Here is a 23,581-nt window from a genome sequence, read left to right as displayed (position 1 = left end):
TCTCAAAAATCTGAGGAAAAAAAAGTAAAATTTATGATATGTGAATGTGATATCTTATCTTCATAAAAAAGACCGGTGGGAGGGCAGAGAGACAGCTCAGCAGTTAAGGGCACTGGCTGCTCTTGCTGAAGTCCAGGGTTTGATTACCATCACTTACAGGGTGGCTCACAATTGCCTATAACTCTAGATCTAGGGAATTTGGTGCCCTCTTCTGGCCTCCATAGGCACTGCACACATGTGGTGCACAGACATACAGGCAAAACACACACATAAAAAATAAAAATTAAAAAGGAAAAATAAGTGGCAGATGTGAGGGGGAAAAGGAACCTTTATACAGTGTTAGTCTAGAACTATGAAAATCAGTTATGGGGAGGGGGGATTCCTCAAAAAACAAAAGGAGCACAACTAGATCCTAGCAGCCGACTACCCCTGGGTAGATCCCAAGGACTCAAGTTCTTGTGCAGCACTGTTGACAACAGCAAAGTCACAGAGGCAGCCCAGTTACTCACCCGCAGATGGCTGGGTAAGAAAAACATGGTGGACACACAGCCATAAACTAGAGGAACTGCACCATTTACAGCAAAGTGGATGGGATTGGAGACAATCATGTTATGAGAACTAAGACTCAGGAAGACATGGATTGTATATTTTCTCTCACATGTAGGATCTAGGTTTAAAAAGACATTGAAAACAGAAAGGGAAAAATCACAGGGGTGCTGTATGGGAAAAGGAAGAAAACCAGGGAAAAAGGAAAGGTAAGAGGGCATAATAGAAGAGGGACGTGGTCAAAACACATATGCATGTATGAAAATGCCAAAATGAAATCATTTTTTAAAATTTAATTATTTTTATTATTATTGTGGGGGGCATGAGTGAGAGGACAACTTATCAAGCCAGGCATGGTGGCTCAAGGCCTGTGATCCCAACACTTGGGAGGCAGAGGCAGGTGGATCTTTGATCTCAAGGTCAGCCTGGTCTACAGAGTGGGTTCCAAGGACAACCTACAAAGTGAGATGCTATCTCAAAAACAGACATACAGACAGACAAATAGAAATCAAGAAGCACAGTATGGTGGTTCATACCTATAATTCTAACACTGCCCAGGCAGGAGGATCCTAAGTTCAAGACCAGCCAAACTTCACAGTGAATTCAAGGCCAGCCTAGGGAGATGCTGTTTCAAAAATGATTGAGCATAGTGGTGCACTTTTTTAATCCCAGCACTTGGGAGGCACAGGCAGGCAGATCTCTGCTGTGGGATGGTCTGTATGTCAAATTGCTCTGATTGGTCAATAAATAAAACACTGATTGGTCAGTGGCCAGGCAGGAAGTATAGGTGGGACTAACAGAGAGGAGGACAGAGAAAACAGGAAGGCGGAGGGAGACACTGCCAGCCGCCACCATTACAAGCAGCATGTGAAGATGCCGGTAAGCCACGAGCCACGTGGCAAGGTATAGATTTATGGATTAATTTAAGATATAAGAACAGTTAGCAAGAAGCCTGCCACAGCCATACAGTTTGTAAGCAATATAAGTCTCTGTGTTTACTTGGTTGGGTCTGAGCGGCTGTGGGACTGGCGGGTGACAAAGATTTGTCCTGACTGTGGGCAAGGCAGGAAAACTCTAGCTACAGATCTCTGTGAGTTTGAGGCCAGCCTTATCTACATAGTGAGTTCCAGGAGAGCCAGAGCTGTATAAATGAGACCCAGGAAGGCTCAGTGGTAGTTTGCCTAGCATAAATGAACTCTAGGTTCAACTCCCAGTATTGTCTCCCTCACCCCAAAAGAAAAAAAAAAAATCAAGGAAAATCTAAGAGTGTGACTTCTAGGGAGTGGAAAATGCTGAGTTCTCTTCCTCCCCGTTTTGGTGTGTGTGGAAGAGACAGATCATGTATGTGCAGGTACAAGTGTGTTTGTGCAGGCTTGAGGACACCCTCAGGTGTCATTCCTCAAGCATCATCTATCTACCTTGTATTTTTGAGACAAGGTCTCTTATGGGCCTGGAGCTAGCCTAGTAAATTATGCAGGCTGGCCAGTGAGCGCCAGGGACCCACCTGTCTCTGCCACCAGAGCACTGGGGTACAAACAGGCACCACCACTCCCAGATTTTTCAACACGGGTTCTGGGGGCCCAATTCAGGCAAGACAAGTACTTTACCAACCAAGCTTCTCTCCACCCTCCTGTCTGTGCATCTGTACATGTGTGTTCACAAAGGTGTGCAAACAACACCTTGGAGAGCAGTTCTGTCAAGCCAGGCAGGGTTGGAATCCCGGACCATGCAGACCCTCATGCTGGTGGACTGTGGTTCTGCTCCACTCTAAAGTAAGGTTCACTGAAGAAAGCGCAGAGGTGAACTCCAATGCTGAGTCACTTCCCAAGGGAAGTAACAGCTGACACACACTGACAAAGTTCTGCAGTGGAAAGACTGTAAGAGCCAGAGGGGACAGATGACACCAAGGGAGCAGAAGGCTGGTAAAATGGACAACCCAGGCAGTCTAGCGCCTGAGTCCACAACCCTCCATAATCATAGCACAGACCCAAAGAACAGTCAGTCCTTGGCCCACAAGACAAGCTACAATTTACTTTCTGCAAAACAGACCCCTTATAGTAAATGAAAAAGTTTCACTTTGAAGTCATGTTTTGTACTTTGTTCAACCTGCAGATGTTTTAAGAGTTGTAACATTAAAGCTAGGATATTTATGCCTAATTAATAACTTAAATAGTCAAGCATCATTAAAGAATAAACTCAACCAAAGTGCTGCTGAGGATCTTTTATCTTTAAAACACACACTTAGAAATGCTAATCTCTGCAGCTTACAGGCTAACATCAAGGCAGGTGTAGTGGTGCTTCTCTGGAAGATCAAGAGTTCAGGACCAGCCTAGGATACATGGTAAGACCCCCATCTTTAAAATAAAAATGCTGGGCCAAGAACACAGTTCAGCAAGCAAAGACACTTGCTGTGAAGCCTGAGGACCTGATTCGGATCTGCTGGACTCACATTTTGGAAAGAGAGAATCAACTCCTGAAAGTTGTCTTCTGACCTCTCCATGCGGGGGTAGCAGACCCTCTCCGCAACCCCCCAAGGGGAACTTCGAGGCCCAGCTCTGAGAACGACAGCACTGGCCCTGCATTTGCATCTGTGCAGTCAATGTCCAGTTACTCACATCACTGTCTGGTGCTTATCTATACATCCTGACCCTCAGTTCCTTTTGCATTTCTCCCTAAGAACCACGTCAATGATTTCCAGACAGGGTGGACAGTCACTGATTCAAAGACCTTATGCTGGAATTTTCCAGTCATGAGACTCATGAGAGATAAAGGCAAGGCATATGACAAAGAGAAGGCCTGAGAGAGGTAAGCTAGCATCACCCCCACCTCAGCATTTCTCAAGGCAGTTCTCCCCAATGTGCTCCATCTAAACTCCTCATTTGACATCTGAAACTGCCATCTCATGGACTCAGTGCTCTACCTCGGAGCCTACCATTCTCACATGAGCAACTCACTGTCAGGTCTAAAGGAAACTCCAATTCCCCAAACTCCAAAAGGCTGTCCAGAAATGAGCTCAACCTGGACTAGAAGAGGATTTCTGGTGGTTAGATAAAGGCCAGCATTCCTCAGGAACTTGTAAAACCAGTTTCCATCTACCAAAAGGAGTCATTTCCCTTACCTCTGGCAGAAGGGACATCTGGATCCAATGACATATACCTGTAGTTGCATATCAAAGCACATACTGGCCTCCAGGCTCCCTCAGTATCATAAGTACCTGTTATACATTCCAAAGTCCATACTAGCATCCCAGCCCTTCTTCACCTCCCCAGGCTTTCCTCTTCCAAGATGTCCATTTGTTTGCTATAAGGGCAAGGGTTACCCCACTTGCCGCTGCTATTCTTACTATGCTTACTATGCTTTCTCTCCTCCCTCTCTCTCTCTCTCCTAAAGATTTACTTATTTATTATGCATTTTATTATGCACGCAGTGTTCTGTCTGCATGTATGCCTGCACGCCAGAAGAGGGCACCAGATCTCATTACAGATGGTTGTGAGCCACTATGTGGCTGCTGGGAATTGAACTCAGGACCTCTGGAAGAGCAGTCAGTGTGCTTAACCTCTGAGCCATCTCTCCAACCTCGATTTCCCTATTTGATATTTCTGGTTATTCTCCCTTCTCTCACAGACAGCCCTGGTCATGTCCAGTCTGCCAGCCACGTTCAGTCTATTTCTTTCTCTCTCTGCTCTGAATTCTTCCAGATGTCTCTGGATATTTTCTCTCTGTTATTTACAATAAAGACCATCCCCTTAACCATAGCATGGAACAGTCATGTTGACAGTTTCTTTACTGCACCGCCTTGCATGCACTCACTACACAGGCAATGATTTGACTCTCAGACAACTCTGTGAGAAATCTCCATCTTAAAGATGGAGAAACAGTTCACAAAGAGTCAGCAATTTGACTGACGTTACTTGACTTGCAAATTGTGGAGCAGGCCTGGAAACTAGGTCTTCTGTGAGCCCTGCCCACATATCACTGGGTCTAATTCTATCCTACAGCAGGTAGGCTGAACCAAGGCTGTAGGGTGCACAGAAGTAGGGAAAAGGCCCTAGACATGAGTTGATGGAACAGAGGCTTTAACTCAACAGAAAGCCACTAAATACCCACAACCCTGACAGTACTTTCCAGTGGTAAGACTGAGAGATCATGGAGCTCTTCCTGGCAGTGTCAACAGAGAGCATGTGTGGAAACGTACATCAGTGCTTCAAGGACTGACTGAACTCAGTGTCCACTGAGTGGAAGAACAGGCTCATGAAGAGAATGAAGAGGCTCGGACACCCCAGCAACATACATGTGCTACCTTTTGTAGGAAATGGGAGAAAATTAAAAGGTAATAAAGTAAAAGCACTGTTTCTGTTACAGAAACATCTAGGAACTTGGAAGCATATGTAATCAGGAGATGGAAGCGAAGGATCAAAGAGTTCAAGGTCAACCTGGGCTATAGCATGAGACTCTGTCCCACAAAACTAAATAAAAACCCAAAGCTTTGGGGTTTGGGGATGTAGTTCAGGGGTAGAGAGTTCATCTAGCTCATGTAAGGCCCTGGTTTGATTCTCAGCACTGCAGGGGTGTGGGAGGTGAAGAAGGACCTGCCAGGACGGGCAATGCAGCTTCATGGCAGACAGCTCACGTAACACTGGGGATGGGGCGGGAGTTCGGCCCACGCTCCCCTCTTTGACAGAGTGAGTTAAGACAGTCTGTCCTACACGTTCTTCACACTCCCCAGGCCCCATCTGTCTGAGGTTTTGTGTCTACTAGGTGTTTTGCAAGGTCACAGCCTATGAACTCTACTTCACTGTATTTGCCAGAATTATATATGCACTCTGAACTATTATCTCCTTCCCTCTAGATGACAAAGACTATTTTATACGGACTTCAGAAAGGCCAAAGACTCAGTCCGACTCTGAGTACTAAACCCATCCTCTGCTGGGAGTGGTGGCTCACACCTCTAATGTCAGCCCTCAGGAGAACCAGGTACTGTAGCCTGGACTAGAGAGGGAGCCATTTCAAAACCCCGAAGCAACCATTCTTCCCACTGAGCTCTCTCCTCAGTTACAGAGAGAGCCCTTGTCTCCTCTGACTTCTTCATGTCCCACCAGCGTTCAGTGGCGATCACATGTACGGAAGGCAGGGCGAGGGGTGGAGGAGCTTACTCACTCTTGCAGAGACCTGTCAGAGTCATCAGCATTTGCCGGGCCCAGATCTGAGTCGCAGGACATGGGTTCCTCAGAATGGTCTGGACTCTTGGAGCCATTCTCCTGCAGCAGGCAGCTATCAGAGTTTAGGCTGCAGGATAGCTGGGATGAGCTGGCTGTGTCCAGGCTGAGGGAAGAGGCAGTGAGTTTCCTGTTCCTGCGGATCTTATGGCCAGAGTGTTGGACTTCGATGTCCTCAGAGCCTGAGGAATGAGAGATTGAATCCAGAGACTCCTTCCGCTGTAATTCCGCCCCAGAGGTAGTGAGAGGGTCAAGTTCAGAGAGGGGACAAAGCCCAGAGAGAGACAGTGGGGTGAGTGTCCATTCATTTAAGATGGCTGACTTGTAGGAGAGTTCAAAGGACAAGGATGTCAGTCCTTGCAGGAAGCTCAGTAGGAACTCGCCCTCTTCGGCATCTCGCAGCAGGGCTGTGGGCTGATAGTACTCGCACAACCTTGCGGGTTCCTGCAGGAGCAATTTCAGATAGCACTCCATCAGACCATCATTGAGGGCCAGCCGCAGCCAGGCCCGGCAGCGGCCTACATCTGTATTGATGAAGACCAGGTGTTCCAACTCTGAGATGATGTGTCTGGAGGGGGACAGAGCAGATGTGTTTCAAGAAACTACCTCAAATCTCAGAGGCATGGTTTTAAGGCACTGCTTAGCAAGCACCGGTGATAAGTACTACAAACACAAACATACTTAAGCACACCAAACTCCAGGGAAATGTCTCAGGAAATACAGAAAAGCCGAGCTGTTGAGCAATGGCTACCTGATGTCATCTACTAACCCAAGACATATTTGCTAAGCTCCCAACCCCTAATTCCTGGGGAATAAATCCAGGGCTTTGTGTATGCTAAGCAAGCATTCTACTACTGAGCTATGCTCTCAGCCCCAGGTAACTGTCACCGAAGGAAATACATGGAGTTCAGGCCTTTTGTTGGTAGAGTGGGAGGTTGGGCCATCACTTCTGGTTAGAAAAGGCAGTGTCTGAGTTAGGCCCTGAAGACTTTCCAGAAAGAAAGATGGATAAACTTTCAGCACAATGGACTATTAGAGAAAAACACATAATGGGAAGAAAAGTAGCGGACCTCTCAGGGAACTGGGAGAGCTCCCTTACAGGTGGAGGGGTGTTGGGTTAGGTCAGAAAGCCAGGCAGTAGAGGAGGCCTTGGCTATCACCTGACCAGGCTATATGGGACACAGGATCCCACACCTGGCTGTTAGCCAAAAGCACCTGGGGAACTTAGCAGGACACATTCAGGGCTTCAACTAGTGAACCATTTGGGAAGTGAAGCATAGCAAAGCAAGCTGACCACAGTAGTACCATTAGAGTGGACCCTAGGTGTACCAAACTCAGTTCCCAAAGCTGCAGTGTGACATAAATCCCTTCTGCTACCACAGTGTCCTGTGCAGGAATGCACCCACCATCCTCTGGACTCAGTGGCCAAGTTCCAATTAACTTCAGCACAGTACACGTTGACTGGCTAACTGAACTAAGGAAACATTTAACAAGATACAGAGACAACCAGAAAACCACTGTCTGGGGTTGGAGTGATGGCTCAGTGGTTAAGAGCACTTGCTGCACTTCCAGAGGATCTGAGTTCAGTTCCCAGCACCCACACTGAGTGGCTCACAAGCACTCATGACTCCAGCTCCAGGGGATCTGATTACCTCTTCTGGATTCCCTGGGTACCCACATGCATGTGGTATATATACAGACACACACTCATACACATAAATTAATAAAAATTAAAAAAAGAAAGAAAACCATTGTTACTTAGAAGAGAGCTAAAAACCCAAGCAAGATAGGGCAGTGGCAGCAGGTAGGGAAATGCAAATCAGAGACTGACAAGGCATCTTCAGGCCAAGGGTGGCATTTCATATGCCATGGAGGCAGTGCCGGCTACCAGCTTAGGGCCTAAGTAGCCAAGGGCAAGGGCAAAGACAGGGCCTTGGGGTGAATATTCAGACACTATCTGGCTTCTTGGGTAAATGCCAGACACAACTTGTTATAAAAGTTTAGAACCAGGAGCTGAAGAAATAGCTCATTGGTTAAAAGCACTGGTTGCTTTTGCAAAGACCCAGGTTTGATTCCTAGTACCCATATGGTGGCTCGGTCATCTCTAGCTCCAATTCCAGGGGATCTGGCACCCTTTTATGGCTTGTGTGCCCTGCACCAAGCACATACATGGTGCATAGACATGCATGTAGGGAAACACTCATACACGTAAATTTTTTTTAAAAATTAAGTTTAGAAGATAGAGACTCAAATATTCAAAGGCAAGGTCAGCAAACCTTTTCTGTTAAAAGGACCAGAGAATATTTCAGTCTTTTCAGGCCACACAACTCAGTAGTAACTACATGACTCAGCCTAGTATAGTCAAAGGTCAACAGTGCTGGGGTGAGAAGCAGCCACAGGCTCTAAATGAGAGTGGAGTGCCTTAAGGTCTGGAGATAAGCCTTTCTATAAGGCCGTCTCTAGCCCTACCTCATACAGTGCCTACACTAGAACACTGTGTTTTGGCTTTGCCACCCTCAAGAGAGTCGAGTACCCTGTACTCTGAAGCTCTTCCCTGATGCCAACCCTCTCCAGTGTATCTCACTTGTGGGTGACAGCCTTCAGAAGGGGCCAGAAAACAGGCTGAGGCAGAGGCTTCTGATGAGTGTGCTTCTTCCTTTTCCCTCCGGCCTCAGCACGGATGTGCTTGCCATGCAAGCCATGGATAAACACAGCCTCCAGGGCACTGCACATGGTGTTGGCATCTCCATCTTCACTGGTGACCACTGTGTCCAGAGATACATACTGCTTCTGCAGAGCCTTCACAGATCCCACCAGCCTCTTCTTGATGACCTAAGTGATATCAAACACAATGGCAGACTTTAGGGGTAAATCCTACATGGAGTCCCTGGAATGTAGTCCATGGCCTGTTTTTCAGAGTGTGTAACCACATACACACTATGTATATAACCTGAGACTCCTTTTCAAAGCTAGCTACTGTGGCAAGAGAAGATCCAGCACACAGAGAAATGATTTTGCACATGTTTTCTTAATTAGATTTGTTAATTTTATTTTATGTATGAGTGTTTGGCTTACATGTATATATGTATGTATGCTTGGTGCCTGAGGTTAGAAGAGGGTATCAAATCCCCTGGAACTGGAGTTACAGATTGCTGTAAACTACCCTCCGTGTAGATGCTAGGAACTGAACCCAAGTCCTCTGCAAAAACAAGAGCTTTTAACCACTGAAGCACCTCTCCGGACCCAATCTTTTGTTGTTGTTTTTAATGAAACTTCAGTCTTGTATTTAAATACCAGATCCATGTAGTCACAACTATGGTAGCTTGGGGGTATTCTGCAGAGATAAGCTAAGGAGGCAGAGAATACTTCTTTAGAGCAAAAACCAAGAAAGGACTGGGGGTGTGGCTCAATGCTAGAGAGTATGCTTAGCAGGCACAAGCCCTGGGTTAGATCCCCAACACAGTGGGGGAAAAAAGGTCAAGACCACAGAAGCCTAATTACATTAGCTAAGAGCTCAGGCCTAGAGCCAAAGGCTTAAGTCAGTACCAGCTGTTTGCAGATACTTTGCTTAACATCTCTGAACCTCAATTCCCTAAAGGTTAAATGGAAACAATATTTCGTGATCGATAACACTCGGACAGTGCTGCCTCTTCTTTCATTTATTTATTTATTTATTATGGCTTCTTGAGAAAGGGTTTCTGCAGACCTGGCTGTCTTGGAACTCACTCTGTAAACCAGGCTAGCCTCAAATTCAGAGAGATTATCTGGACCATCATGCCCAGCAGGGGCCATTGCTTGGGGGTAGATATTGGGTTTCATTTCTCCTTGTGTCCCCAACAGTTGCCATTGTGCCCGGGATACCTATAAAAGGCATGCATTACAAAATGTACATCAAGGGTTGTGGAAATTTAACATAAAATGTATATAATCATAATTATGATTGTATCAAAGTCATATTAGTGTTTAAACTAGACAGAACTGCAAAAAAACTGGTTTGCATCAAGTGTTAAATTATAAACATTTCACTTTTATTTTGACTTAGGCTGAACAGTAAGTGTTCTTTGGAAAGTTTAATTTTTAAAAAATTAATTAACAAGTTATAATTAACATTAAATTCTCCCATTTAAACTACAAACTTCTGGGGTTTTTTGTTTGTTTGTTTTGGTCATCCCCAGAAGTAACCATATTCCTGAATTTTGGTAACTTTTAATTTCACTAATTTTTTTTTTTTTTTAATTTATTGACACTGAGCTTGGTGGCCCATGCCTTTAATCTCAACACTCAGGAGGCAGAAGCAGGTAGATCTCTGTAAGCTTGAGGCTAATCTGGTCTATATAGGGAGTCCCATGTCAGCCAGGGCTACAGAGTAGACCCTGTCTCAAATAAAACAGACATAAAGATTTATTTACAATGGCTGTTGAGAGGAGAATCAGTGAAGTGCTCAGGGAAGAGCACTAGTAGGCTATCCAGTCCCATATGCAAAAGAACAATACTAAATGAGCTCAGGAGACTGTACACACAAAAGCAGAGAGTGAGGACGGGCGGTGGTGGCGCATGACTTTAACCCCAGTACTCGGGAGGCAGAGGCAGGTGGATCTGTGAGTTCAAGGCCAGCCTGGTCCACAGTGAGTTCCAGGACAGCCAGGCTACATAGAGAGACTGTTTAAAAAAAAAAAGAAAGAAAGAAAGAAAGAAAGAAAGAAAGAAAGAAAGAAAGAAAGAAAGAAAGAAAGAAAGAAAGAAAGAAAAAGAGAAAAAAGAAAGGAAGAAGGAAAAAGCGAAAAAAGCAGTTAAGGACAGCAGCAAGTGTCCTTAACTACTAAGCCAACTCCCCAGCATTATTTTTTTAATTATCATTTTTAATCATAGATCTAAACAAACAATACCAAAACCCAGTGGTTTTATTGTATTTGTTCTGTCTAGAGTTCATTCAATTTCTTTGATCTGAAGATTTAAAGTCAATAAAACGTAGAAAGTTCTGGAAGAGGAAGTAAAGTTCAGTGGTTTTTAGTATACGCAGAGAATTGTGCAACCTTTACCATTAGCTAATTTTAGAGCATTTCAACACCACTGAAGAAAGTGTGTAGCAGTGGCTGGGGGTGAGGTGGAGTGGCTGTAGGATAATCTCTTTTCTGCCTCTACAGATTTATCTATTCTAGACATTTCAAAGAAATGGAAACATAACATGTGACTCTGAGTATGGCTTCTTTGATTTGGCAAGTTTTCAAGGTTTATCTATACTATAGCACATATCAGTATTTAATTCCTTTTTATAATCAAGTATATCCTACTGCATGGTATATATACCATGTTTTATTTGGCCATTCATAAGAAAATAAACAGACTGGGCGGTGGTGGCGCACGCTTTAATCCCAGCACTTGGGAGGCAGAGGCAGGCAGATCTCTGTGAGTTCAAGGCCAGCCCGGGCTACAGAGTGAATTTCAGGAAAGGTGCAAAGCTACACAGAGAAACCCTGTCTCGAAAAAAAAAAAAAAAAAAAAAAAAGATAGAAAATAAACAGCTGCCTTGTGCCCACTTTTTGACTATAGCGCTGCTCTGAGTGTTTGTGTCCACATCTTTACACAGACCTGTTTCCAGGTCTAGAGTTGATAAGCCATAGAGCTCGCACAATGGCTTGCAATCCTGACACTTAAAAGCTGAGGACTTTCATGTGAGTTTGGAGGCCATCTTGATAGTAAGTTGGAGGCCAGTCTAAAATGCACAGTAAGACCTGCCTGAAAATCCAAAGAATTGTTCAATCACATAAAACCTATGCTCCTATGCCAGGCTGGGGATGTGACTCAGGGGTAGAACACTACCTACATTTGTGAAATCCTGTATTTCATCCCCAACACTGGAAAGAGAAGGAATAAAAAACAACCCCAAAAGCTCTATTTAAGTTTTCTATGAAACACTGAGCTGTTTGCCAAAGTAACCACTACTTTACATTCCCAGAGACTAGAGGAGAGGCCCAACTTTTTCACGTTTTTGTTAACACTTGCTATTGTCTTTCTGATTACAGTCGCCCTAATGATGTGAAGTAGCACCTTACCTCGGCTTTCCCTTACATTTCCCTGTGTCTAATAGTAATAAGCATTATTTTGTGTACTTACTTGTCACTGTATAACTTCTTTGGAGAAATTCTCTGTCCACTGTATAACTTGTTTTTATGTGTGGTATGTGTGCTTACATGTTGTCAGTGTGTGTATAGGTGAACATACACATGTGTGTGGAGGCAAGAGGCCAATGTTGAGTCCCTCAGTCATTCTACACATTATTCTTATAGACAATGTGTATAAGATGAGGTCTCTTACTGAACCTAAGCTCATCAATTCATGGGCTAGCTGGCCAATGAACTCTGGGGACTTGTCAGGCCCTCACCCTCCCAGCAACTGGGATTATAGACATAGGCTGCCAGTACTGGCTTTTATGTGGGTTGTGGAGATCCAAACTCAGGGCTTCATGCCAGCACACACTACTGAACAGCCATCTCCTAGCCCCCAGATCATCTTTTCATTGCTGAGTTGAAGTAGTTCTCTATCCACTTTAGATACTAGACCTTTATCAGAGATAATACCTTCTCTTTTTCTGTGGACTATATTTTTTCATCTCTCCCTCAACACTTTATGAATGCTGTCCTTTGAGGCAAAGATTTTGATCTTGGAGTTGAATTGTAAATGCTATTTTAAATATATTATTAGATTATATAAAAAAAACTATTTCCAGCTGAGTGTCACCAGGTGCTGCGTCAGGGAATGCAGGGATAACCAGACATACATCTCAAGGGTGGGCCTGTGCAGTCCTTGCTAGGAGGCCAGGGCTCTGCTCCAGTCCCAGAGGGCCCAGGGTGGGACAGGTATAACTGCAAAGGCCCAGCTGGAAGCCAGCAGGGAGAAGGGTAGAGTTGTCCCTCTAGTGGCCAGGAGAGGGAAGGCAGCTCTCTCAGGGCTGCTGCTCCTTGTTGACAGAAGGTTCTGGTAACTGGGAGCAATACTGGGAGGAAAGGATTCTCCAAAAAAAAAACCACCACAGGGTTTCACTGAGCCCCAAAGCTATCTGACCTCTGGCCTTTCCAAGGACACGAGACAGCCAGTCCAGAGTGCCTAAGCAAGTCCAGGGCCAAGCACAGGAAAAAGAGGTTGTTAGAGAGGTTCTGGTAAACTGGCCCCAAACATCTCTGCTTGAAAAATTTCTGGAAAATAGTACATGTTCAAAGATATATATGAGCTGCCAATTTACCCCATAATTGAAACAACTAGCGAGAGCAGCTGCTTCCGACAAAACCAAGGGCTGGAGCAAACTGTAAAGTGCATGCTGCACAAGCCTGAGAACCTGAGTTGGAATCCCTAGCACCCACATAAAAAAACTGGGCATGGTGACATCTGCAATCTCAGCACTGGGGAGGAAGAGACAGGAGAATTCCAAGGACTTGCTGCTTAGCCAGTCTAATGAAATCAGCAAGCTCCAGGTTCAGTGAGAGACCCTGTCTCAAAAAGAGAGTGTGGGGGACTGGCAAGAAGGCTCAGTGGGTAAGGGTACCTGCTGCCAAGTCTGACCTGCTTCAGTCCCCAGAACCCACATGATGGAAAGAGAAAACAGACTCTCATAGGTTTTCCTCTGACCACCACACACACGTCATAGGGCACACATACAGGCACATAGGCACATAAACACAGACACAGACAGACAGACAGACAGACAGACAGACACACACACACACACACACACACACACACACACACACACACACTACACACACATACACACAATCTAGAAAGGTCAGGATCTCCTGGAAGCCTGCTTTTGTTGTAAATTCTTCTCCACCTGAAGCCTCTCTCTGGACATGTTCATTTATTTCAAAATAAGAAAAGTAGATGAAAGCTGGGTATGGTGACACATGCCAGAAATTCTAGCAACTTGGAGGTTGAGGCAGGAGAATCAGGAGTTTATCCTTTGCTATGAAGTAAGTTTGAGGTCATTCTAGGCTACTACATGAGACCCTATCTAAAAAGGAAAAAAAAATTAAAGGGAAAAGCTGATGAGATGGTGGTCCTGTGCAGTTCTTCCCACCCCATCCTATTTTGCCCACATACCTGGATGGCAGCCCTAGGGTCCAGCCCATTCTCCACTTCGAGCATTTCCACTCAGGCAGCAGCGCTCAAGGAGACTCACATGACACCTGCAGGACAGAAGAAGGCTAGATGAACATGCTCCCAACTTACCCCCACAACCAGTCCCCTCCCAGCAGGCAGCAGGCAGTCAGGCCAGGTCACTCAAATCGCAAATGAAAGGCCTTGGAGCAACTTGAAGGAAAAACCGAGACTGGGTTTTAAGGAAGGAAACAGGGCAGAGGCTCAGTCCTTGGGAGGGGTGGAACCCTTGCACCACAAGTAGGAGACAAGGGCTCTTCACACCAAAATCTGTGCAGAAAACCAGGGCCTATGAGATAGGAATTTGCAAAGCTTCTCCACAGTGGGTTGACGCCCCTATCGAGTGGCACACTGAATGTGGGAGTCAATAAGTAAAAAACCTAGCAGAAAAAGGTTTCTGAATGCACAACAGCTAAAAAGTCATTCAAAACCAGTGTCTAATGAAGCAGAAGTATTTCTGACAGAGCTCATGTGAACTGCATCACATGACTCAACTGCTGTTCTGAACATGCAACACGTGTTTTGTACTACACAGGAATTTACCATATATCATCATACATCAACAATGAGCACTGCCTGGACAACCTCAGCTCAGATTTGAGCTAATCTCTCTCTTTTTTTTTTTTTTTCTGTTTAGATGGGGTCTCTCTATGTAGCGCTTGCTGTCTTGGAACTCTATGGCCTTGAATTTACAGAGATCTTGTCTCTGCCTTCTGGGCTCTGGGATTAAAGGTGTGCACCACTGCACCCAGTTCTCAGCTCAGATTTGAGACAACTTGTACCAAATTTTCTGCTTTTATAGAAACCTAATGGTTTAATTACAAAAACAAAGGCTTTGAATATTTCTTCAGCATGTAAGTATCAAATTAGTATAGCCTTAATTGGATTGATAAACACAGCCATCTTATCAGTATGCAAATTTGCCTTTGTCTTCAATAAACAGTACAATTGTATGTGTACCAAAGAATTTTTAAATATATTTATTTATGGTTTATTATTATTAAATGTTTGATTTGTCCTTATACACCTACCTATTGGGTCATGTAAAAATTCGCAGACAGAAGGGGTTGTGAATGTGAAAACTTCAGAAGGCCTGCCAGGGCACGAAGGAGGGGCTTTCACTGAAGATGCTAAGAACTGGTGGGGACCAGGTGCTGGGCTTCACAATTCACAAATCAAGGCTGGACTTGTACTCAACTCCGGATCCAGTCCAGGGTTTTAAGCACACCTGCAACAGCTTCAGAAGACAGCATTCTCTCCACACTTTCTGCACTGGGCTGCAAATCTTTAGTTTGGGTGTCACAGATATATGTCTAAATGACCAACACGGGTTCTGACATCACAATTTGTCACTAGCTAGGCAGGACCAAGGGAGCATAGAATTTTATCTCTCAGGTACAAGGCACTGAACATGATGTGTTTGGGTATAAATGGTTTCTGTCATTCTGGTGGATGTAGCCACAAATCTATAAGCAAAGAATGTCACTGCCCACAATGTATGTATCTACAATGTATGTATCCACAGTTGAAGATCCCAAGGGCCAGGTGCCTTCTTCCCTTGGCCCAAACCTAAGCACTCAGGCTAGGCATGCACATTCACATGCAAACAAGTCTCTAGGGAACACTACAGAGCGAATGTTTATGCTGTCTCGCTTAATTATGGCACAAAGAAGTTAGCACAAGCAAGGGACATTACACAGACTGCCTTGTTTATGATGACATTTCATTATTTCTATCTGATAGAGGAAGGAGGACGAGGAAGCTGAAACAGGTTCAGGAACAAGTTTACACAGCAGTGGCTTGGCTCCACCACTCAGAGGACTGCCAACCCCAGCCCAGAGGAAACCCCAGACTCCTAAGTAAATGCCATCCTCCGAGCTTGAGCTGGGCTAGGAAGAGTGCCCTTCAGCTGCAGTCCCAAGAAACATTAAGGCCAGAGTGGCAGAAAAGGCTTAAAGACAGAAGCGGAGCCTGAAGCCCAAGAAGGAGAGAAACATGGTGGTCCTCAATGATGGGGCCAATCTCTGCCTTCCCTAGATGGCAGTAATAAAAAGGGCACAGGAGCCAGGACCCAAGGCGGACCTCTTCAGACAGGCCTTGTCCAGGGAGGCAGGTGTGTAGAGAAGCATGACCCTCATGGAGACAGGCTGCCAGGAAGAGCTCTGGCTCCGAGTACAAAGGCTCTGACTAAAAACTCTGGGTTTGTTTTTCCTTCCACATTCTACTCCACCTCCCCAGGGATTCTTCAGGAGGCCAGCTCCATACTCTGGTTTCCAGGATGGTAGAAAAGGAGGTGTTTGCTGTGGACGAGAAGTCACTCCTCACAATATGCCTGTGGTGGAGGTTGAGGTTTATTTTACACAGGCAAGATGTAGCTCAGTCTCAGTCCAGCTGTTCTAGAGATAGCCCTCAAACTCCATTTGCTCTTCTCTCAGCCATGGTGAATAGGACCCTAGGGTTCAGACCTCAACAATGTAAATAATAGCCTATGTCAATTACAGCTCCAGAACTAATTAGCTGAAAGTAATAGTGTACTCATGGTGGGGGCACTATTAATAAGGACTGTGGCCCAGTAATAGCTTTAAAAAATAAATAAACAAACAAAAGCCACCCCAGGCCATGTAATCTGGAAGCAGAGGTGGAAGAATCAGGAGTTCAGTATCATCATGACTTAGTAGAAACAGGTAAGAAACAGAAATCTCAGGTCTCTTTAGTTCTTTTTGCAGCTCAGGCTGTCTCGGGTCAAAAGAACTCAAAAGCTCCTTTTACCAAATAAGAACTAAAGGCAGTAAGACACTGTCTTACCAGATAGATCTACAGCTCCAATCAGCCGAGCCCAGGTCTTCTCCATGATGCCCATGTTTCAGAACTGTCCTTTCTTAAATGATCAACATGGGAAGGATTTGTCCCAGTTTTAGCTAGTATAGTCCTCTTACTTCATGTACACTTTGAGGAAGAAAGGAGAAAAACGGCTTAGATGAGACTTGAAAGACTGGTAACAGGGCTCTACTGCTCTCAAAACACTGTATCTATCAGTAGACGGCAAGGGCTTCTCTTTAGACACCTCAGCTACTCCACCAGCCCTCTTCCTACTGCCTGGATCATACACCTGACATTCTGAACAGCCCTGCGCTTGTGCCAGCCAGCTGCTGGACCAGTTGATGAGTCATAGTATTTCAGTTGGAAAAGAATGACCAAGTTATCTTCTGATTCAGAAAGGCAGCTGACCGCTCAGGCATGTGAATGCTGAGTGAGTAAACAGCATGTCCTTCCTTCTGAGGAAAGCTCAATCTCTAGACAAGTGTCCTGAAGGCGTAGGATGGGGTAAAGAGAACAAGCCTTTGAAGCAACAGCTTCCAATTAAATACTGCTGGAGGGTGAGAGACCAGACCCAACACTAGTGTGGGTGAGGGCACCTGTCCCTGCTGGACACATTTTCCTTCCAACTTGCCTTTCCTCCAACACCATCTATCTCTCTCATATTCCTGTTCCATACAGTACAGGATTCCTCTCTCTTTTCTCTTAAGACAGGACCTCACTGTGTAGCTCAGGCTGGCCTCAACGTAAAGCAATCTTCCTGCTTTCCCCTTCCTCAATGCAGAGATTACAAGGCCTGGCCAGCTATTCCTGGCTTTTACATTTTTCCAGGCTTTGTACTTCAGAAAGTACTCTACCACTGAGCTATATCCCCAGAACTTAATTTTTTATTTTTGAGAAAAGGTCTTGCTATGAAGCATAAGCTGGCCTTGCACTCAATATGTAGCCCAGGAAGGTCTTAAACTTGTTGGGAAAGCTTTTGAACTCTCCATTCTCAGCCTCCTGAGTACCTCAGGTTACAGGTGGGTATCACTGTACCTAGCTAGCTTTGTTATAGGATCCTAACGATTCTGAAAGAGTGAAAAAAAGAACCTTGAGCAACTCCTTCACCACTGTTTCCTTCTTTTTTTTTTAATTTATTTATTTTATTGGTGTTCTGCCTATACATATGTCTGTGTGAGGGTGCTGGATCCTGGAGTTACAGACAGTTGTGAGCTGCTCTGCGGGGGCTGGGAATTGAACCCAGGTCCTCTGGAGGAGAAGTCAGTGCTCTTAGCTGCTGAGCCATCTCTCCAGCCCCATCATCAATGTTTCTAGTACCTAGGACTATGCACACAGTGATACTCAAAAAATCAAAAAGGAAAAAAGCAAACAACAACAAATCCACCTCTTGAATGACTTACTAAATAAAGGTGAGGCATACAGAACAGGAACATCTCTTTGACAGACTGCGGGAAGATAAGGCATACGGCTCTGATGTGGTAGGACTACTGGGAAATTTCTGCCAGTACGCCACATTGTCAATAAGGCAAAAGCCGTTCCGAGGACTGCATCATCATGAGAGGATATTAAAGACAGAATTGCATTCAGCCTTCAAAGAAAGACCACTGTGGCAACGCTAGTCTCTCAGGGTCCTTACAATTGCTAACAGGGCTGGAAGTGTATCTCAGTGGTAGAACACTTGCCTAACATGTACAAGATCCTGGATTCAATCTCCAGGACTGAGGGTGAGGGCTGGAGAGGGGTGACAGGCTGTCATCATAGATAGCTGACCCTCCTGAAGCAAGCCCATCAGAACCTAGAGGAAATATATACCAGAAAGTCCCCAGGGGGCCTATAAATGCTGAGCGTAGGACCTTAAAGACACCCATCTGCCTCAAATACTGACAGGTAATTCACCTTTACTTGTTCCTACAAACCCCAGTGGCTAAGACTAAACGATCCAGGACCTACGAAAAGAGAAGTGATTTTACAGCCCCTGTACCAATTGTCCTTCAGCCTACCCAGGACTCACTTGTCTGTACTCTTCATGACTCACAACAGCTTCTGAAGGCCATCATGTCCCTGGGTTCAGTAATGGGAAAGGTCTGCACTCAGCTATACAGAAAGGAACACTTCCTCACAAGTACTAGGTAGGACACATGGACAGGGCTCTGTGATCACAACCAACTCCACAGTGCTCCCTGAGGCTCTCTCCTGCCAAAAAGAAGGGCTGGTTTCCATTGCCCCAGGATGAATGAGCTGGGTGAGTGGCCATTGTAGCAGGAATCTTAACAGTTGTCTTATTAATGAAATCAAACCTGAGGCCAGTCATTGGGGTGAATGCTGGAAGGTCAGAGAAGCAGAACAAACCACAGCCAACCTCACCTCGCCAGTTCCTCAGCTGATCCTGTTTCCTCAGACTGGAAGCATCTGTGTCCTTATCTGAATGGGTCTCAGCTGAACTGTGTAGCTCAGAGCCTAAAAGCTTAACCAGCCAAATGCTTCTAGTTTCTGGTCTTCATGCCTTATATATCTTTCTGCCTTCTACCATCACTCCCTGGGATTAAAGCCTCACTTCTTGGGATTAAAGGTGTGTGTCACCATGCCTGGCTGTTTCCAATGTGGCCTTGAGCTCACAGAGATCCAGAGGGATTTCTGCCTCTGGAATGCTAGGATTAAAGGCATGTGCTACCACTGCCTATCCTCTATGTTTAATATTGTGGCTGTCCTGTTCTCTCACCCCAAATAAGTTTATTAGCGTGCACAATATTTTAGGGAACACAATACTACCACATTTCCCCTTTTTTGGTCTAAAATTAAAAGAAGCTTATAACTAATACAAGAAAAATTATATCCAATAAGTATATACAATATACACAGTCAAGATTACATTAACGATGTCGAGTCCATTAACATTTGACAGGTTCAGATGAAAAACTTCATTAATATATAACAATGTCCAGTCCAGGAACATTTGATAAACTCAGACAAAAATTTTCATTACTTATCCTATTTAAAACAAGTAGTTCCTTTTTAAAAGTATATTCAATAATCTCTCTTTTTATCTTATCATATCTATATTCTCTTTGATAATAATTTTTTCTATTATTCTATTTTATTTTCATAATAGATTCAGTAATCTACCTTGTCATTTTTATATCTTCCCCTTTTTCTTTTTAGAGTAGATTCAGTGACCTACCCATCTGTCCTATTATTGACCACCTCTCACCTTCCAGGTATTTGAATGACACTTACCATTACAACAACAGGCACCAATGACTTAATATGAATGCCAGAAAAGTCATCTGTGGAGACACATCCAGGAGACCAGACACCAGAAAAAAACCTCACTTGAGAATTGAGGGAGAAAGCTCTATACTCATTTACCAACTGAATCCCTACAGACACCACTTCACTGTTTAGTCTGCTGGGCTCTGAGCAAGGAACAGACATGGCTGCTGAAGGACAGCAGGTGTGACAGGAAGGGCGCCGGGCCTAAGTTCTCAAAGTGAAAGAGGGCTGGATCAAGGAAGGGGTAGACAAAGGCCCATTAGATCTAGTTAATAGTAACTCCTGGAAACCAGACATGGTAGCCCATGCCTATAATCCCAGCACTTGGGAAGTGGAGGCAGGGAGGACCAGGAGTCCAAGGCTAGCCTTGGCTATTGAGAGGGACCTTGTCTCAAAACAAACAATAACAAAAACAAAAAACCAAACCAAACACCCATACCTAACCTAGACTGCACAAAACCAAAGGAACAAAAAACAAACTACATCCAGGAGTAGTGGCCCGCACCTTTAATCCCAACACTTGGAAGGCAGAGGCAGGTGGATTTCTGTGAGTTTGAGCCCAGCTGATCTATAATAGTTGAGTTCCAGGACAGCTAAGCGAAATAGAGAGACACTGTCTCAAAAAACCAACCAAAAACCAAACTAACAGCGACGGGTGGGGGCGTTAATATGTTCAAAGTACACATGTAGTATGTATGAAATTCTCAAAGAATTAATAAGTATGTATTAAGTCTAAAGCAACAGAAGGAACGGGAAAGACGGTAGGAACCGAGGCAGCCGAGTTGGGGGACAGTTTAGAAACGATTTAGGCAGCATACTGTCCTCGGGATGCCAGAGAGAAATTACCTCCGTGGTCAGCTAGGAAATTAGGGTGAGAGTCGGTAAGGACGGGACACAAAGCCTCGAGATAACGCTGAGATGACCAAGAAGCGAGGGGCAAGTTCAACAGGAGCCCGCTTCAGCAGTGGTCAACAGGAGGGACAGATGTCGGGTGTCTGGGATGAGCGAGCAGACCTTGCGGGGCTGAGCCGGGGTGTGCGAGGCTGCGATAAGAAATGTGAGCCAGAATGGAAGGGAGGGTCGGGGGAAGGTTCAGAAGAGTTGATGAGCGTGACGTTGAGGTAAGAGGTGACCAAGGGATGTGACTCGGATCGGATTGCAACCGGGCTAAAGAGTAGTCACGAGTGAGGCTACCCTTACGCAAGACCGGTGGTGAGGGGACCCGGCGCAGACGGAGGGGAGAGACCGGGTGGCCGCTGGCTGAGCGGGGAGCAGGCCGGCACTGCGAAGGGCCGAGGTTCCCACCCCAAGTCTCCAGGCACCCGGAGGTCGCGAGCGGCCGCGAGGCTGCAGGCCCACCGCCCCTCGCTTCCCTTCACGCCCAGACTCACCCACAGGGAACAGGAGCAGGTGGCGGCGCTCCCGGCGAGGCGACCCCACGGCTTGCAGCAGAAGCTGCGGCTCTTGAGGCACTGACAACAGGAAGCGGCGCGCGGCGTCTGACGCCATCACGTTGGCTCGCCGCTCCGGCCCCGCCTCCGGCCCGCGAAGCCAATCGCGAGGCCTGGAGAAGCCGAGGGGCGGGACCGATAGCTTTTCCCTGCCCAGGCTTGCGTCAGGGGAGGGCGGGGGGCGGGGCGGGATCGGGGTCTCGGTGCTGGGGAGCGAGCGATCGTGCGGTTCGGGACCCCCGGGTTCTGCGTGGCGCAGAGAGGCTGGGCCACTCGGAGCGTGCGGGCCGCCTGCCTCCAGCAGATCTGCCTCAGACCTGACCGTCAACCCCATCCGTGCGACTTTAGGGCTGTCGTTTCGTCTCCTTAAGCTGAAGATGAGCACCCTTAACCCCGGTGCCTCCCCAAGGGCATTAGTACTAGAGGGGACAGATCCTGGACCCAAGTGGGACCCTAAGGTCTGGTTTTCTGGAGCCAGAAAACAGTTGTTTTGACTTGTCTTATACCACGTGATCTCCCTGAGCGCTCCCTTGGATGTGTTAATTTGCTTGCTGCGGTCAGCCCCTTGAGGCATGAAGCCCGGCGGACCTAATTTTCGTCTTCTCACCGTTTAATTGCGTTTGTTCCGTTACAGAAAGTGACACCCATCTTTCCGAATGGACTCGGAAGTAGCGAGCGGCTACTAAAGGTCAGGACAGGCGGTGTAGGTACGGTACCCCTGCAGACTTTGCCCAAAAGGGAACCTAAGACCTAAGTGCCGGCCAAAGAGGTGGAGACTGTTAAAGAGAATCCTTAAGAGTGTATAGTAAATATGCTTCAGTTTCTGTGAGTTCATATGAGCTTTGCTCATGTTGATTTAGATGGCCTGGTTTCCTTCGTGTCCTCCATCCCCTCTGGGTTTTATACTCTTTTCTGTGTCTTCCTTGGTGTTCCCTGAGCTCCAAGGGCAGGGATTTGATGGAGCCATCCCATTTAGTGTTGAGTCTTCCAAGGTCTCTCTCTCTGTGTAATGTCTGGCTGTGGGTCTCTATTTTTGTGCTCATCTGGTGCAGGAGGAAGTTTCTCTGATGATGTCTGGAACAAGACACTGATGTATGAGTATAGGAGAGTATCATTAGGAGTCATTTTATCACTACATTTTTTAAAGACCAGTATTATTTGGTTTTACTCTAAGTCTCTGGGCTATCTAGTCTCTGGTATATGGATTCCATCTCCTGAAGTCAAAGTCCAATCAGTTTTGGTTGGTTACTCCCATAAGCTTTGGCCACCATTGCCCTAGTATGTCTTGCAAGCAGGACATCACTGTAGATCAAAGGGTTTGTGGCTGGTTCGGTGTTTGGTTTCACATTTGGTAATGTGCAAAGTGCCTTCCTGTACCAAAGATGCTAGAACATAGGGTGAAGGCTCTATGTAGGCACCAGGTCGGCAGCTCCAGGCTCAATGGGTTGTGTAGGTGTTGTCTTCAGCAATGGGACCTGCTGTCGGTTTGTGGAGAGCAACATGTAGTTTTGGCTTGTTTGAGGATTCCCATGGGGTCCTTTTGGCCAACAACTCAATTAGATGTAACCCACTCCTTGCCCTGGAAGTTTCATTTGGTGACAAGAGATGGCCAGGTGGGACTCTGTCTCCAGCATTATTTGGAGATTCACTTAGGTTGCCTTCATATATGTATATATTTTAGGAAGTTTCTCCTGTATTAGGTTTCCATACTACCCCTCAAATGCTTCTTAATTTTAGCTATCTCTCCCCAACCCTCCCCCCCCAACTTGGTTCTTCCATTCCATCCCCCCATCCATCCATAACACTTTCCTAACAAGAGCTGTCTGTCCCCTCTAATCCCTTGCTCTGTACCTACTCTCTGTGGTTCTATGGATTGTAGCTTGGTTGTCATTGACTTAACAGCTGATATCCACATATAACTGAACACACACCATATTTGTCTTTTTGGATCTGGAATACCTCACTCAGGATGATTTTTTTTCTAGCTCCATCTATTTGCCTATAAATTTCATGTTGCCTTTTTTTTTAATGGCTGAGTTATATATACTCCATTGTGTAAATGTACCACATTATCTTTATCCATTCTTCTCCTGAGGGACATCTAGGTGGTTTCCAGTTTCTGGCTAT

The 23,581-nt window shown here is 45.7% G+C and overlaps 1 protein-coding gene across 3 annotated transcripts in view; it reads right to left on the bottom strand.

The window, feature by feature from the left end:
- Window positions 1-21,504, bottom strand: part of Plekhm1 (pleckstrin homology and RUN domain containing M1) — a 50,688-nt gene extending 29,184 nt beyond the window's left edge. For 2 of the 3 annotated variants that reach the window (XR_005090386.1, XM_028882657.2), the window contains exons 1-4: window positions 21,395-21,504; window positions 13,857-13,942; window positions 8,347-8,594; window positions 5,704-6,330 (exon numbers count right to left, since the gene is read on the bottom strand). Coding sequence is in view for 1 of the 3 variants with exons in the window: in XM_028882657.2 (XP_028738490.1) it covers window positions 5,704-6,330; window positions 8,347-8,594; window positions 13,857-13,901 (920 nt within the window). In the remaining 2 variants the exon portion in view is untranslated. Of the gene's footprint in view, window positions 1-5,703; window positions 6,331-8,346; window positions 8,595-13,856; window positions 13,943-16,718; window positions 16,860-21,394 lie in introns of all 3 variants that reach the window. The other variant, XR_005090387.1, reaches the window with a different exon arrangement.
- Between the last annotated feature and the right edge of the window lie 2,077 nt (window positions 21,505-23,581).

The sequence above is a fragment of the Peromyscus leucopus genome, chromosome 8b (assembly GCF_004664715.2).
Source record: "Peromyscus leucopus breed LL Stock chromosome 8b, UCI_PerLeu_2.1, whole genome shotgun sequence".
Taxonomy (NCBI): domain Eukaryota; kingdom Metazoa; phylum Chordata; class Mammalia; order Rodentia; family Cricetidae; genus Peromyscus; species Peromyscus leucopus.
The sequence above is the reverse complement of the archived record's forward strand: the minus strand, read 5'-3'. Positions and strand labels throughout refer to the sequence as shown.